The 17,847-nt window shown below is 32.9% G+C and overlaps 1 protein-coding gene across 4 annotated transcripts in view; it reads left to right on the top strand.

Moving 5' to 3' along the window:
- LOC118192039 (leucine-rich melanocyte differentiation-associated protein-like) overlaps positions 1-17,847 on the top strand; it is a 188,810-nt gene that overhangs the window by 32,339 nt on the left and 138,624 nt on the right. For all 4 annotated transcript variants that reach the window (XM_035362925.2, XM_035362924.2, XM_035362923.2 and 1 more), the window contains exons 3-5: positions 8,970-9,096; positions 11,531-11,670; positions 15,576-15,705. In XM_035362925.2, coding sequence (XP_035218816.1) covers positions 8,970-9,096; positions 11,531-11,670; positions 15,576-15,705 — 397 coding nt within the window. The remainder of the gene's footprint in view (positions 1-8,969; positions 9,097-11,530; positions 11,671-15,575; positions 15,706-17,847) is intronic.

Raw genomic sequence — 17,847 nt, 5'->3', positions numbered from 1 at the left:
CTAAACATTAGGAAAGCGTAAGCCGACGTCAACAGCCCATTCAGTTCACCAATTGATCCTTTACAAAGAGCATGATATCTTGTGATCACCGAATCTCTATAATAATTTTAAATGAATAATTTCTTCTGCATAGTTTTATTTAGTAGTACAGAATTATATTTTTTGAAGGAATTTAACTTTTTACTTTAAGTGTGCTAATCTAATTTAATTTACGCCGTGTTTTTTGTTGTATTTATTAATTTTCTTCATTTTTATTTCCCACCAACCTGTGTACATAGGGAGGTAATGTTTTCGGCCCATAAATTTAATAGTGAGTATTTAGTGAATAAGCAAGAACACAAAATGAGTTTGACAATTGTTACAATGGTATCTGAATGTCTGTGTGTATGTGTTTGACGATTTTTTCATCCACGATAAATCATATATGAAACTTCCAAAAATTTCTGTTTTCCGCTTTTAAGTTTTCTGCATGTATGCAAATAAATTATTAGATTTTGGACAAAACTGGATAACCGGAAGTGGTACTTTGCTCGAAACTCATAACATTAATTGTTTAAGTGCCGGCTTAAAAAAATTTAACCGGAAGTTGTATTTTACCTGAACACCATAACAGATTTTAACGAAAACAAATATTAAAATATAATCCGAAATTTATTTTTTATATGGATTGGGACAACATATATATTTAGGCTTAAACTGATAAACCAAAAGCGATACTTTAAGCTCTGAACAGACTTCTATGAAAACACATATTATGAGATAATCCAAAACCTGTAAGTTTTGGTATTTAAAACATGTATGGAATTGAGAACAACATATTACATTTATATGCATTAACTTTATTCCTAGAATAATACAAAATGCAAGGAGAATAAACTCATTATGAAGATGAGGTCTTGTTATGAAGCAGTTAACAGTACTTCTTCCTTGCCGAGACGACATTCCACCTAAGGCTGGGGTGCGTGTTAATCTCATCCCAAGGAAAAAAGCAACCACATTTATTGAAACCAAGAATTATTGGTTACACACTGTTAAGTTATATAAAATATTACATGGTGCATAAATTCGTACATCGTGTTAGACTCTTAACATTATTCACAGAAAGTTTTATGTTACTCTGTGCTTTTAGGGTATTTTGACATTTATTATTTGGGATGGAGAAAAAAATATAAGCTAATAAGACAATAAAATTAATAATAAAAATCTGAAAGGTTTCTGATTTTACATTATGTCCAAAGCGGCGTTTTTTTTTTAACATTTTGTGTGTTACCTTCATTTATTAAATATCATGTTCTTCGCACTTAAACCATAAAATTCAGTTCAAGAGCAATATCGCAAAATAATTTTAAAATTGAGCATATCTTTAGAATTTCCGATACACAGTCTCACGCACTGGAGATAAAAATGGTTTTTCTGTACAACGTTGCCATTGCTGGTTTTGAAATCTTTGAGTTTGTTAATCAAAAATTCTTTAAAGCTTTTCAAAATTTGAAATCGATAATAAAATAAATTCCAAATTTGGGCTTCCAGATGCCCATATTCGCAGTAGGATTACGTCATTCAAAATTGGATGGCTCTAGGTACCGTTGTTTTATCAAAGTGCGAGAAACATACATACATTTATGCAGATTCTTCATTATTTAATTTCTTAAAATATAATACAGGGCGATAGCATTTGGTGGCAACGATTTGAAAAGTGATACAGCCTTTTAAAGTTTTCAACGCAAAATCGCAAAACGAAAACAATAGTCCTTCAGAAACAAAGCCCCTTTGGACTAACAAAATTATATACAAAAAAACAAATAAATGGATTTGCTTCAATCTTCAATCTTTAATTGTGTGCGTTTTACTCTTGTTTGGAATAGCTTCTCTAATAAAACGTTGATGCCATCAAATGTTATCGCTGCGTATTATTTTTAGAGAAAAACTATAGCAAAATTTAAAAAACTGTAGGGGCCCACCAGCGGCCGAGCGGTAAAGTCGCTGAACACTGGTAGTTCGGTCCGAGGTTCGAATCCCGCGAACGGGCTGGTTGCATGGGCGTTTTCGTGGTTTTCCCCATTTGTAACGTGTATACGAGCCAGTGTCCCTTAAAAAGTTCTCCACGAAGGCATCCCTCCCCTTAGGCAGATAGCCCTCGAGGCTTTGCCATAATCACGCACGCACACATAAAAAACTGTAAGGAAACTTTTAACACCTTATTAGAAATTCTAAAGATGTGATGCGTTTAAAGATTTTGAACTCTTTTTTGTTGTTGTTAAATTTTGTGTGGCATAAGTGTGCAGAATGTGATGTTTAATTAATAAACCTAAAAAGACGAGCAAAGAAATTGCCCGCTTAATTAAGAAAACTGAACATTGACATCATGAACTGAAAAAAGGCGAACAAAATATATGACAGAACTTAACACTTTATGAGAATTCTAGAAAAAAAAGGTACTGTTAAAAATTTTGTGATTTGTAAGTACTAATTGATTTGTGAATCCGAACTATCCGAACTAAGGTTACAACAGTGAAGACAGCTTCACAGCAAGGCACTAAAGTACAGTTCCCAACTCGGTTCGGTCAAGCTAACCTGTGAGCTCAAAACACTACTACTGAACTCAAAATAATGCTGTTTCCGCATACAGGCAAAGTATGTATAGTTTGAACCTACTTTTGAGAACATTCCCGCGGAAAACCGCTGAGAATGCGTTTTAGAATGTTCTCGTTTCGTCTATGGCATATCGCCAATGCTGTCGCCAAATGGGCGATTTCGAGCCAAATCTAGCAATCATTAATTTCCGTGCCCATTTCTGGCAACCCTAACCCCGTTTTTCAGGGAAGCTATCTTACCGCAACTGGGCATTGCGTGATAATATTTATTTGTGGATTCATTCATGTATCATTCATGTATTCATTAATGTATCGGTTTGTCTTAATAGCTTACTAGCAACTGAAGCCTACGGTTAAAAAAGTGATTGGTTCTTACCACTTCCACTGCATTTCGCGCTAATACTTAAATTATGCATTTATTGTCATAACTATTATAATCCTTTGTCGAAATATTAATGTGTGAATTAATGTTTGCCAACTGGGATAAAATAATTTATAACTATTAGAATTATTGTGTGTATTTAGAATATGGATATGAACTTATGGATATGAACTTAAAGATATCAAAATATACGATATATTGAACTTTTATTTCCATATGTAATTAATTGTTAATGAAATGGAGTAGGTTGGATGTCTTTCTGTCTCTTTTTCGCCCTTAGGTGCTGGGTTTTATGATACAATGACATCTTAAAATTAGGTCTCGTGGTTTTGAAAGCGTATTCATTTGCTGAAAGAAACCACGCCCAGTTATGCATATGCCTGTCACGTAACCACTTACATTTTAACTGGATATAAAGTTGACGTCTAGGTATAAATGATCATTTCAGTTCTTAAAATGAAATCAAAAAACAGAAACCGAAAATCAAATCATTATGGTTAAATTTTAAGAAAAATAAGAAACAGATTCAAAATGCTGTTTTAGATATGAAAGACAGTAATTAAAAAAAAAAAAAAAAAAAAAAAAAAAGAAGTAAGAAATCATTGAACTAGTTCTATTTATACTAGTGTTATAGTTCTGTAACCGAAATAGAATATGGCATTAGAAATATCTTTTTCTGATCAAACCAATTACCATATTTTACTTATGTATTTTCCCTCCTAACTAATCAACCCGCCACCTAAATTTTTAGTGCAAGCTTCTGAAAACTGTTTTAATTAATATCCATGTAACGCCCCTTAGAGGCGTTCAGAAAACGAGCTTCCTAACTAGAATAGAGTCATCCATTTAGTTGCTGTTTACGTTTTACTAAATGATTTGCTAGTAAAATTCGGGTGCATGGGCTGTGATTAAAGCAATAATCGTGAATAACTTGGGGATAACTGCGATATCTAATGCTTTTGATGGCTCTGAAGATCTTGCATGTGTGAAGATAGGCTTTATGATGACGAAGACGTTAAGTTGCTAGCTGTAGCAGATGCAGCAGTTCCAGGAGCACTGATGAGGTCTAAGGAGTAGCTGAAAAAAAAAGGAACATCTAATAATTGTAATTAATTTCATTACAAATCTTAATTAATTAATTGAATAAATATCACAGACAAGACCGAACTATTGCAATTAAGATAATTGTCATTTTAATAAGCAAATGTATGAATAGAAGCTCCATTTAGCACTTTTTCCATTGACAAGACAACAACAACAACAATGTGTGAATAAAATGTAAAACTAAAAACTAATTTCTTTCCGTCGTGGCTTCATCAAATGATATCGCTCAGTTATGAGAGTGCAAGACAATGGCCCAGTGTCTGAATTTCGAAACATTAAGAATTAAAATTTTTTCCCTACTTTTAATTTTCTATTTGTAATAAACCTGGATTTGGAAAAATGCATAAAATTATACATATTGTTAAGGATTGGAGGCCTGGGGTACATGTCACTGTTTGCTGTAGCGTAAGGTAAGCCGTGCTTGAGATCATGAAATACTTCAGATTTTTTACTCCTGGTGTTTCATTTTAAAATAGAATCCATGAAGAATTAGCGGAAGTCGGTAGAGTTAATGACATAAATGAAATTTCATTTAGCAGGTGGTATACTTTGAAAAAGAGATTATTATGTGTTACAGAGCGCGAAAAATCAATATTGTCCTTATTCGGAATTGAACTGTTAATCTTTCTGTTGCTATTTGGGTATGTTAACTACTATAACATAAAGGCAAACATAGAAGGAATTTTCAGTTCCATAAAAGGAACCAGAAAGACAATTTAGAAAAAAATATTTCATACTAACTTACGCAAGGAAAATGCACTAGGTCTGGGAAGAAAGTAATTTAAATTTATATTTTATTTTGTTTTCCTTTTTGTAGGTTCTTTTACCGTATTACTTTTCTTATTATCTTAAATAAACTCAACCTGAAAGTGTTAAATTAACATATGTTCGACATATATGAAAAGAAAAGTATGATGATAGTTTTATTATACCCATTTATCTATAAATCTGACATTTTTTAGCTCATTAATTTTTGTCTGTTTATGTGTAGATTGTAGAGACATTAGGTATTATTTGAAAGTAGGAGACATGGAAAATGAGCTGTGCCATCGCCGTGACTCGAACCTCGAAACTCTCGACGCAACGAGCGTGCTGACCATTACACCACGAAGGCATGCTAAGAAGGCGGAAGGCTTATATGCTCTCTCCTTATATGCTAAGAAGGTTTATGTGCTATCTAATTCTTTCAAATTCTAACTTTCAAAGTGCGACTGAGGATTAGGAGACCCAGTCGCCAAATCCTGCTGCTGAAGAATCATCATCCACCACGTGTTTTAGTTCGAGCGCCACTGTAGAGACATTAGGTATTTTTTGAAAGCAGGAGACATGGAAAATGAGCAGTGCCCTCGCCGGGACCCGAACCTTGGGCCTCTCGAATACGCGTCGAGCGTGCTGACTATTACGCCACGAAGGCATGCTAAGAAGGAGGGAGAAATACCTTATAGGGCGTTTTAGTTATTTGATAAGCATTTTAAATAAAGATATGTCATTGATTCATTATGCTAATTACGTATATTTTTACGCAGAAGAAAAGCACAAGAAGTATGTATCGTTCAACAGATTTTTGATAAATTAATATATGCTTAAGAACTAATAAGATCTATTTTTGATGAATGTTTTAAATTTATCATTTCGAAACAAGTTATTCTTCCAGGAAGTTTGCAGCATATTTTTTATTTTATTCTACTTCATTATAATTTTTGAAAATAATCTTATGGTTACTGCTGATGAAAAAGGAGACACAATACAGCTTTGATTAATATACAGTACAAAGTCCTAGATCCGGACTTGTCGGGACTTCCGCGATTCCGGATATTAGATCATCAGTTTAAATCTACTAAGATGGCATGTAAAAATAATAAAATTTAAAATCTGAAATCTGAAATCGTGATTTATGAAATAATGGAGCATTTATGATCTAAAAGGTATCCAAATTTACAAAAAAAAAAAAAAAAAAAAAAAAAAAAAGAGCTTAATATTTTTTTTAACTATATTAAACATTTCTTTCAAGTTGTTTAAGTTGCTTCTTTTTTTGTGCTAATATTTTCTCTTTAATTCTATAGACAGACACAATTTCTTATTCAGTTACAAAGTTCCCCTTGTTGAAGCAATTACAAATTGCTGTGTCTAGAATTCCGACTAACTTGTCAATCGAAATTTTTTCTTCTCTCTGTCACTCTGTCTGTACGGTATTTTCTGGATCTAGAATCGTACAACAACAGATTTCGCCATCCGATAATTGATTGATGATTGAGGAGCATTGTCATCACAGTGAAAAACTTCTTTTATATCCTCTTCATTTATTACCGCTTCTTCACATGTCTTTACAAAGTCCGTTAATTGGAAAATTTCTACTTTGGTTTGCGATTTTCGAAAACCTTCAGATTCGCGGCTATCATCATAAAATATCTATCGTTCACTATACATATTTGACTATGTATTATGAGATTGGCTACTAAAGACAAGTTGTTCCTCTAAATTTTATCTTGCTTCTATCGCGCACTGAGACAATTAAGTCTGAATTATATTAGTTTAGTTATTTATTACACTTACGCCCATTTCTTGCACATACTTAAAGCTTATCTGAGTCCTGAATAAATAGATTACCACATATACTTAAGGCTTATTGAGAGCCGGCACCTGATGCAGTCTCTGTGGCTCCTAAATTCTACTACTAAGCGTCTCCCTTTGTCTTCCCTAAAATTCTGCCGCCTGGTACGGCCATTATAAACTCTAGCGCTGGTTCTGGGTTTATGTGAATAACGAATCAGTTCTTCTTAATTAAAATAGTACTAAATGTAATCTTCTGGCCTATGAGTATCACTAACAAAATCTACTTTCAGCATATGGAAAGAAAAGAAGCGTAATGTGAACATAAAAGGGTACCATGCTGTTTCTCAATTACTAATATAAAAAAAAAAAAGTAAATTGTTCAGGTATCGCTTCACTTCGCTTCGTGAACAAAGTTCTGTTTTCTTGGGCGCCTGGATAAAACCCTATCCCAGTCTAATGAGTAGTCGATTTCCGATCGTTGTCTAGCGTGGAATGAAATGCAGCAATTAATTTTTGGCATAACTGTAGCAATTATAGGCATGGGAATTTTGAAGAGAAAATTCCGAAATTTGAAGCAGTTGAAGGAGCAATTAATAGCAATTGTAGCGTTATTGAGGCGACGTCGACAAAATGGATACTTTCGAAGAGTGAAAAGCGATGTATCGTGCAGCCAGCAGTGGTAGAGTTTAGAAGCTGAGTGAGGCAGGAGGCAGGGTTGCAGAGGTATATTACTTCGTAAGCTTGCTGCAGAGGAGAGACTGATTGGGCAGTGCGAAATTTTGTGTGCCAGGGGGAACATCCTCTGTATAAGGTAGGACGTAAGCTGTTAGTTTTGAGTATTTAAGTAGAGGAAAGAATCTGTTGTTTTGACATTTATTATACCTCATTGACCTCGAAAAGGCATAAATAATGAAATAAACTTAGCAAGGCTTCCTTGAGTGAAACCGCAGAATCTTTGTTGTGGCATAAAGAATGATGTTGAAAATGATAGCTGACAAGGAAAATGAGTATTTCTTTTCCTCACATCAAATAAATATGGATTGCATTATCTTAAATTGTATGCCAAAAATGAAAGATACCAATCAAAGGAAAGGGAGCGGAAATAAATGCCATTAGGAATCACGGGAGCTTTCACTACATCAAATTCTAATTGCTAGAACAAATAACAATGCAGAAAACAATAAAATTAGGCTATGATGACTAGCAATAGAACCGATTCCAGGGTCTCTTGTCCTCTTCTCTTAGAGTAGACATTTGGCTCACCAGCATTTTATACACTTACAAACATCCATGCCTTCTCCGGGATATGAATTCGGGTCTTAGGATACGGCAGTCTGCCTGCATATTCTCTGTAGAAAAAAATATATGATGTGATATTATCCAGTATAGCTTAGCTCCCGTTATAAGGCAAACGAAATTAAATTAAATTAATTAAATCGATCATTCGCCGCAGTTTCATATTTGTAGTAAACAGTATTTGAATAAAGAAGCGTGGATTTATACAGTCAGAAATAGACCTCTGTAATGCCAAAACCATCTTATTTGTTCAGATTTCTCACCCTTTCGACTCCGTTCTTCTTCTTATCAAGATGTCTCGTTGGAGTCAATGTATTTAAACAATGCGAGCTATCTAGAATGACGTACCAAAACAGATATTGTGATATTCTTCCAGGAATCTCAGAAACGGTGAAACAAGTGTGTATGCGTTATTGGTATTAACTGTAAGGTAACTAGGCAGTAATTTTGTACATTTTAAATAGAATTGACCTAAAGAATTTTCTATGAAATTTTTGGAGAACAAAAATTTATAAAGTTAAGTAGAACATTGAAATATCTTTTAGTATAACAGCCAGTCGCTTCAGTCTTAGAGTTATTATCATATTAGTTTATTTCCAAGTCTGTAGATCCACATGCATTAATCCATTCTTGTAATTGGTTATAAAGTTAGTCAATAGCGAACGAAAAGCATACGGTTTACAACGTTAAAGTGAAAACTATAAATGTTGAGAATGATTACAACAATGCAGTAGTAGAACAACACTTATAGGAAGACATCTAAGCCACCACTACCTTTGCTTAAGGAAGTTGGCATCTAAATTTCATTTGTCTGACACCTCAGATGGAGGTCAACTTGAGCGGAGTAGAGTAATAGAACACTTGAAAACTGAAAGATTCCAGTTTTATCCAGTCGAATAATGACTTTATGTTAAGTATTTCAATTAAAAAAATTTAATATTAAATTTATATCAAGTGCTGGTTAAATGTTTCTCTGACCAACTCCATATGGAGTAAAATCAATAATGCTTTTATTTGACACAGTTTCTTCTTATTTTCAGATCTCTTGATAACCTAGAGCTATTTCCTGCCCTTGAAGAACTCATTCTGGACAACAATGATTTAAATGATTTAGTTTCTTTCATTCCTTTGCCACGCTTGCATACTTTGTCCTTAAACAAAAATCATGTGAGTAATCATACCTAAATTTAGTTCATAATAATATTTATAAAGCATCAATTCCTTAATTTTGAGAATTTAACTTTGTTTATATTACGATATAATCGTATTCATATTTACTTATAATAGTCACTGCATGTAACTTCTTTTACTTCCAGTTAAACTTCAATGAATTAATAACGGTTAAAATTGTCCTCCAGAGTTGGCTCTGAGTTGTTATTTAATGTGTTGCGAAATAAAATAAAAGATCGTATTAATCACTGTTTCACTTATTTATTATTATTTCATTTTAAAAATAAATTCAGAATAATGAACTTCAGAAAATAGTACGATTAGATACTATTTTCGCAATATCATCGTTTTGGAATAGCAGTGTGATTTTTTAATGCTTTTCGTGAATTTAATTACCAATTATTGATGATTTTAAAGTCCAATAGTGAAATGTAACTGAAAAGTAATTTTTAATGATGCTTGGTTGGCATAAAGTTGCCACAATACATTGAGTGGTGCCTGTGAGCTGCTTTTCGTGAGCAGAAAACGGTTGCTGAAACTCTAGAATTATTCATTTCTGTTAGGCATTTCGATGTAACTTGTAATCATTATTAGAATTGCTGGAACATTTTTGAGGTATGTATGGCTTGGGATTTCATCCTTATTCCCTCTCCGCGTGGAATCGACTGTTCGACAATGTCTTTTCGTCATGAAGTTGCCATGCTACATTGAATGGTGACTGAGAGTCCCATTTCTTCTGCAGTGGATAAAATAAAGGAAAAGGAACTACCGAAATTCTCTAGAATCAGTTATTTCTCTAAGGTCTAACTTATGATTGTCATCAGATTACTCAGTTTTCAGAGTACATCATGACTGAATCTCCATCCTGATTTCATCCTACTTGATGGTCCGCGTTCGATGGTACCTTCCGATGAGGATACTGTTGCCGACATTGACGGTAGAGGTAATTAATATGCCTGCTGATAAAATTATCGATAAATAGAACCTTTCTATGTGCAATGATAGGAAAGAATTATTGTAGAACTGCATCGTAGGTATCGATAATTTTACAGAAAGCACAAACGTTGTCGAAATACCTTGCTGCTGATTGTTTCAATTTAGGCTCATTATTAGTTGACAACTTTTCTGAGGAAAATGGTGACTCTGATAAAAACTGATTTTATAGGGCTAATGGTAGAGAGTGAAAAAACGATGTCCTATGTGATATCATGCAGCTTGTCAATTGAATCACGAAATTGATAAACGTCATTAGGTTTCAAAATTATATTAAATAAATACTCCCAGCACTTTGGTTTTGAGTTTTCAAGATAAGTAGTTGGTTTTCGGATTTACATGTGATATGAGTTACTGATTTTGAGTTTTGATGTAAATATTACATTTTTTAAGCCAAGGAAGACTCCTATTCAATGTTAGTGTTTCTAAAGGCTCGGGCACCGCCAGCTTGGATGTGGCAACTTGCCAAGATATCTCAAGTGTGGGCATGATAGTCTGTCACATACGCTTGAACTCGTTTGTATCCGATTTGTCTGAAATTCTAAAGGTATCTTTGTTTGGCAATGTGAATGCTTTAAGAATGCAACTAAGATTGGAAGTGAGAAGATTGTAACAGAATCATGGAAAAGAATCAAAACTTAATTTTAAAATCTACTATGCATGGTTTATTAAAAGTGTTTGATAACACTATTTGAAGGTTTTAATCTATAATCTAAAATCTTAGAAGGATGTGGGACTGTAAAATATCCCCTCAGCCAAAATTGAAATTAGAATTTTAAACAGTGGAAGGACTTGTTTTATTGAGAATTTTAAACAGTGAAGATTTTGATTCAAGTAATCGAAATAGTGATTTTTCCTTTCTCCTGCTAGTGGATGTTATGGCTTCTGTAGCTTTTCCACCTGATTTACTGTATTTCTCTAAGTAGTCATTGGTTTCCAGAAAACTCCCAGAATCCTGTTAGTCGAAGTTTCAAAATAAAATTTCTTTTCTGTCTGACTGGTTATCAGAAATCATGTGCTTTTCCGTAGGACAGTTTGTTTTCTCGGAATTCTATGTTATCCTTTGGTCTGGTATTATCTCTTATTGAATCACGATTTCTTCCCAATTGAATGTGTCCATCTTATTTTTACTCTCAACATTTCTTTTCTTGGAGGTGCTGTTTACATTTACAGAACTTTCATGCCATAACTTCAGTACCAAAACTCATTACAGAATTAAACATAGTAGAAAAATTCATTTATGAAAATTTGTATTCAATTGTGGTCAAGTTAATATTGCTTTTAATAGTGTGCCAATTCATTTTATATAAATGTATTGTTAATTAAAAGATAAGAATTTTATAAACCTGTATAGATATTTCAGGTTTATTTGTTTTGGTTTAAATTTATTTTTAAATTTCTGTATAAACATTTCTAAAACATTGCTTTTGTGTTTCAGTTTCTAGATTTGGAAACACTTTTAAAACAGTTATCTCGATGTTACCCAGAATTAACTTATTTGAGTCTTTTGGGTAACCCAGCTTGTCCAGATCAGCTGTCAAATTTGGAGAAAGATGAAGAAGATTATCAAAGATACAGGTACGGATTTTTTTCATGTGCTTTAAAACATTTTCCAGCCATTTTTCTGAAATTATACTGCAGTCAGTGCTGTTTTAAAAATATCACTATCACTTATTTCAGATAAGTATTGGTTAGGACAGTGGCCTCAAACTTGCAGCCTGCAAAGTAATTTTAGAAAGACGATTCTCATAACTTTTTATATTAATGAAACATTAAGTGTGAAATTTTGAAACCACAAGCAGCCATAATATTCTGTATCATAAGTCATAATTATGTGTCTAAGAATATTGTCTAAATCTGAACTCATTAGACATAATATTCGAGCTATAATTTTCTATATCACTAGTTATATTGGTTTGTGCTATAATGATCCTATCCTACAGCAGTTTCTGGAGCCGTCGAAACTAACATTCATAGTTTTATGAGAGAAAAGCAAAAAAATTCATATTACACATTATTCGTAATTCAACATTTAAAAATTTAGTTTAATTTTTTAATTGTTACGAATTTTGTATATATGTAAGTAATTTTAGTGAACTTATATGTAAAATCGTAGTATCTCTTGTATAATGTAACTTGAAACTGTCTCAAGAGACCAAAATTTCACTGGAAGAATAAGGAAGAAGGATGATCAGGTACATTTAGCGCTGATACAAATGACCAACCTGGCGATGATTAGTCGCCAAACTTGGCAACCATTTGGCGACATTTTAATCCGATCCTTGTATAACTGTACTTTGTCGAATTTCTATGTAATTGTAACTGTATTCGGGCCTATATGAAAGTGTAGCTATATATGTCTTCCAGCAATTTCGAGAAATCGAAGGTACTGGAAATTTTTCGGCGGTCGAAAGAAAACTATATAAGACCGGAGAGAGTATCAGTTCTCAGTTGTTTAGTTCAGAGTTGATTTTGGAGTATTGAAAAATCTCCATGCGAGCTTCGCCGTTAAATTTTCTGTTCGCCGTTAAATGATTTTTGCGTTGTGTTTAACGTTCTCGTTAGTTTGAAGTGTAACTCTAATTCTGCTGTGTGGTATTGAGAAGAGCTGTACGAGTACTTTTGTAAAATGTCGCAGAACTGTAAAATGTTTATTTTGGGAAAGCAAATTTTATCAAACTATCATCGGTTCTGTGTACGTTTAATTCCTTACGAATCCCTACGAACGTAACAATATTAATAAACCTTACATATTGTAACTAGTATAAAATGTAATTGCTCAGGTGTAAGGGTTTGTTTTTTCGTATGTAAAATTTTTTTTCCTTGAGCCATAATCTCAAGACCATAATCAGGACATTTCTGTATGCGGAGTGATAACACTTTGCTTGCTTTTTCGTAATTGATTAAAAAAAGTGAATCTTCTCTCTCTTCTTCTTTCTCTACTTCTTCTAAAAAATTTCCGTTCTCGATTTTTAATTTTCCTCTTATATCCTTCCGTTCTTTATCCTAAGATTTTAACAGTTATCTTTAGTTAAAGTTACTTTCCTAACCCTTCTAATTTCAGCTTACAAATTACCGCACAGAGTGTGTTTTTAGAATTGCGGTTAAATGCGAATGAAGGAAGAGCAGTACTTAAGTCGAAGTTTCACTGATTTCGTTAGAGAGCAAGAGATTCTGACTAGCGCGCGTTTGCCATTTGGCTAACTCTCTCTAAGCTGTTACTACGCTCGGCCGTGTTTCAGGCCTTTGATAGCTTCGCCGTTTAGTTAACATTTAGGGGCCAACTCCTGTAGAATTTTGATAGCTTCGTCTATATCTTTTTAGTTAAGCATTAGTTAAGTTTTATTTCTTATATTTTTCAGTTCAAGCCCAAGTAGAGGCTTTTCTGTACGCCCTGAGAAAGGACCATATGTTAAATCTTATTTTGAGCAATAAAGGGTAATTAACCCTTCTTGAGTTTTCTTTTCTCTTTCTTGAGCTAAAGTTGTTATTCGCGTACCAGTTCTCAAGGTTTCACTCTTAGCTGTAGATTCTAGATTGGAACCTTACAGTTGTGTATAAGGAAATTAAAGTAATTCGGTTTGTATTCCCTTTCTCTTGATTTTTATTTTAATGTTATCGAAGATTTTCTGAAACTAGAATTGTCGGCGCCCTGTCGAAGGCCACCAAAAACAGGTAAAAAAATATAATAAAATAATTCATAATGGAGTAAAACAGTAGGTAATTAAAATGTAAAGAGTTCTAAATAGAAATAATAATAAATTCAATTTAAATAAGTGTACTATGAAAGCTAAATGGAATAATAAAACAAGCGAAATGTGAATAAGTAATAACATAAAGATACACTACCGAGAATAAAAAAAGTCAATATTCTGAAAGATCATCGAGGTAAAATAAAAGTGTTTTTTTATGTTGACGTATATTCTATGTAAAAGTTCTTTGACCGATGAGTGTAGTCTATTAATATTTTATTTTGTTAGAGATAGCATTTTGACATGGCGTGTTTCTGTACTCAAGATATCCCGAGGAAAGTAGAATATACATTTTGTAGCTGATGTCAGTAACAGTTTGACAAATTGCAGATGTTGAGAAATGAATGTTGCAGGAGTAACAGATTTTACTGCTAATTTGCAATTATAGTAATATATTGCAGTTTCCAGAGCTCCGACTCGAATTAGGATAGAATACCAGAGCTCGTCTCCAGTAGGTTCCAGGTATTTAAGCGTTAAAAGATGTAAAGTATACAAACTTGTGACATTTTTCGGCTTTACTGGAATCTATATGCAAAAGAAGCATGAGTTTTTTTTTTAATTTTTTATTTTTGGAGGGAAGGTGGAGAAAGAATTTTTATCGAAATTAAATGGAGAATTTATTAAATAGTGTAAACGTAATTATAATTAGGATCCAACAATGTGTTTAAGACAATGCCTCATGTGATGTGTTAGGTTTTTTGCCGTGTTTCTCTTTAATAATGAATGCATTTACATTTATAATTAAATATAGATTTGTTTCTAACGTATTTGCCAGATGAAGTAACAAATTAACCCTGAAAATAAGATTTGTGATCGAATTCTCCCATACATTTGAGCTTAAAAGTGATTTCTGTCATTGCTACTCTTATTGGGATAAAAATAAACTGAATAAAAAAGATTATATCTATGCACAATAGAGATCATTTCTATATTTCTTTTGTATTCTATAAATGTTTCTTCAGTATATTGTTTTAGTAAAACCTAATCTAGAATAATTGGAGAAATTCTTACTTATGTTATTATTATTATTATTACTTAAAAATGTAATGTCCATTTTTATGTTTGCTTTAATATCATTTCTTGCACTGTAGAGTCGTTAGTTTTTTTATTTTGTTTGAAGCAAGAGACGTGAAAAACGCCCTCGCAGGGACTTGAACCCTGGACCTTTCGAATATGCGTCGAGTATGCTTCCAATTACACCACAAAGGCGTGCAGAAAGGAGAAAGTTTAGCGGAAGCCATGAAAAATGTTCAATGTTCTCAGTTATTTATAAATTTCGTTTTTATCTAAAGGATAAAATTTTTTTATTATGCATTATATATTAAGCAACGTCTCATTTTTTCTTGTTAAAATAATAAAAATAAAAGGCTACAGTAATGCAACAAAGGATTTATTTGCAATAAAGATAAAACTAAATTTTTGTTACAGTCGTTTATGTCAGATAAATCGGTTTATGTGTTTATATACATTTCATGCAAATGGTGTATTATAAGGACAGCAGTTGGTTAAATTACATAAAAACAAGAATGGATTTGGCTTACAATCATTTATAATAAACTGTTAAATCATTTCATATACCTTTTTTGCTTATTACAATAAAGATTAAAAAACGATGTGCTACAAAGATAACAATTGATTTATTTAGGATAAAATTAAAACATGTAAGTATTTTGTATTTACACGTGTTTATGTATTTATATATATATAAGTATTACTCTTTTCTCCTTTCAGATACTATATTTTACATCAAATTCCTAATTTAAAGTTTCTGGACTCAACGCCTGTCAAAGCTTTTGAGAAATTGGAAGCGAAACGAATTGGTTCTTACATGAAAGTAGCTAGACCAAAAGTAGACATTGCTGTAAGTTCAAATTTTGTGTTTTTCAGAGTGTAGTTTATAAAATTTAAAAACTAACGTAATTATAATTAGGATCCAACAATGTAATTAAGACAATGCCTCATGTGATGTGCTAGGTTTTTTTTCCGTGTTTATCTTTAATAAAGAATGCATTTACATTTATAATTAAATATAGATTTGTTGCTAACGTGTTTGCCAAATGAAGAAGCAAATTAACCTTGAAAATAACCAGTTATCAGTGTTCCTGAATATATAGTATATATATATATATATATATATATATATATATATAAAATCTTTTTTTCAAAAAGTTCACGTAAAAATCATGTCACATGGAATATTTAAATTTGTTGTGAAAGGACGTTAGCGTACTCTGTAAGGAAAAATAAAATATATAGTGTCACCTTAGACATATAGTTCGTGTTGTGCAAATGGAGTTTAAGTATCTCTTGACCGTTTGGCAATGTGTCATAGAGCAAAGAAGCTTGGGTTTCCTTTATCAAAAACAAATCCCTGTAGTCCTTGAACATTATCAGACAAATCCTCACATTATGGGGTTATATATCTCACCTTCTAACTTTCCTCTGTCGTTTAACCCTAGTTCTACAGGTCAATGTTTTCAGACGATTCACGTTATTTAAAAGGATATGATACACAATGCAAGATGAATATCAAAGGAAGCATAAATTCTTCCATGAATGTCAGAAACGTAATATAAGTTCGATGGATGTTACTTTAAAGAAGACTGGTTGCTTATTATATTCATTTTAAGCAGAACTGGTATGCGGGCAGTTTCGCGAACGTTTCGAATGTCGATATATATATTTAGACGTCTAGAAATAATCAATATTAAAAGACATAATGCCCGAAATGCTGTAGATAGAATAGTGGTGTGATGCTGACTGCCGAACCGAAGGGCCTAGTTTGAATGCTTGGTAAGATATGAATATTTGTTAGCATATAATGTCTTCACGACACGGGAGTACATAAAATACACGGCGAGCCAAAGTGCTCTGGAGAAGCTGCTGGTAAGGAAAGAAGATTTATAAGATATTTCTCCCGCCTTTTTGGAATGCCTTCGTGTTGTGGTGGTCTGCACGCTGGGCGCGTATTCCAGAGGTCCGCGGTTCGATTCCCGGCGAAGGCGTTGCCGATTTCTCATCTCCTGCTTCCAAAAATACCTAATGTCTCTACAGAGTGAGAGACCCTTGGACCGCACCCCGAGATGTTCTTCCTCGGAATTCCATCCGGAGCGGAAACTTAGCACTTAGCAAGGCCCGGCAGTACCAATATGCCTACTTGGACGAACAAGTGTTGGTAATGTTTCAGCCTGTGCCTGTAGATAGGCATTTAAGCGATGCCAAAAGAAAAAATATTAACAATATTATGCAATTTTCCAGATTTTCAAATTTCTGTTCTGTTTTTTTAAGATTTCAGGTCATCAAGCAGGCCAAAAATATTACATATCAAATAAAAAAGATATATGCGACATATACCTTTTCGTTAATTAATTTCAGACTTCGAACATTGCATTTATTATTTTGTTTTTTACCAATGCGCGCATTTGCAGTTAACGCTTCCTTACTATAATATTTCATAATTTTGTTAGCAGTGCTTTCTAATTGGTTAGTTCATTGACTTAATTAAGCCAAAACAAGCCAGGATTAGCTGAAGGGAGTGCTTTCGTGAAAGACTCTTGGAGGGAAACTGGCTTGTATTTGCGTTACACATGAGAGAATCCATCAGATTGGGTATGCTCTAAGCCCGTTTGTCGGAATTCGAATGTGGATCTAACTAATAGTATTCAACAATCATATCCATTTTTACAGTTATGAGCGTGTACTAATTTAACCCCTTAACACTCATTTCAAAAAAGTTTAGATAATCACATTTTTAATAGAAAATAATTAAAATATGTATCTTTATTGCTTTGTAAAAGAAATCTGAATATGCCTTATTTTGCAATCTTGTCAAGTTTATGAAAAGGTTTAGCAGGTGCTGGAGCAGTATACTATTATTATTATAGTATACTAGTATACTATTATATACTATTATACGTATATTTTCAGAATTTTGCATGTTACATTTGAATACTGGTGCTAAGAGTATATGATAGGTAATATATGAATACTTAGATGAAAATCC

This window comes from Stegodyphus dumicola, chromosome 7, assembly GCF_044657685.1.
Source record: "Stegodyphus dumicola isolate Sdum_Otavi_A_Nest chromosome 7, ASM4465768v1".
Taxonomy (NCBI): domain Eukaryota; kingdom Metazoa; phylum Arthropoda; class Arachnida; order Araneae; family Eresidae; genus Stegodyphus; species Stegodyphus dumicola.
Note: the sequence above shows the minus strand (reverse complement) of the source record. Positions and strands in the feature narration are given on the sequence as shown.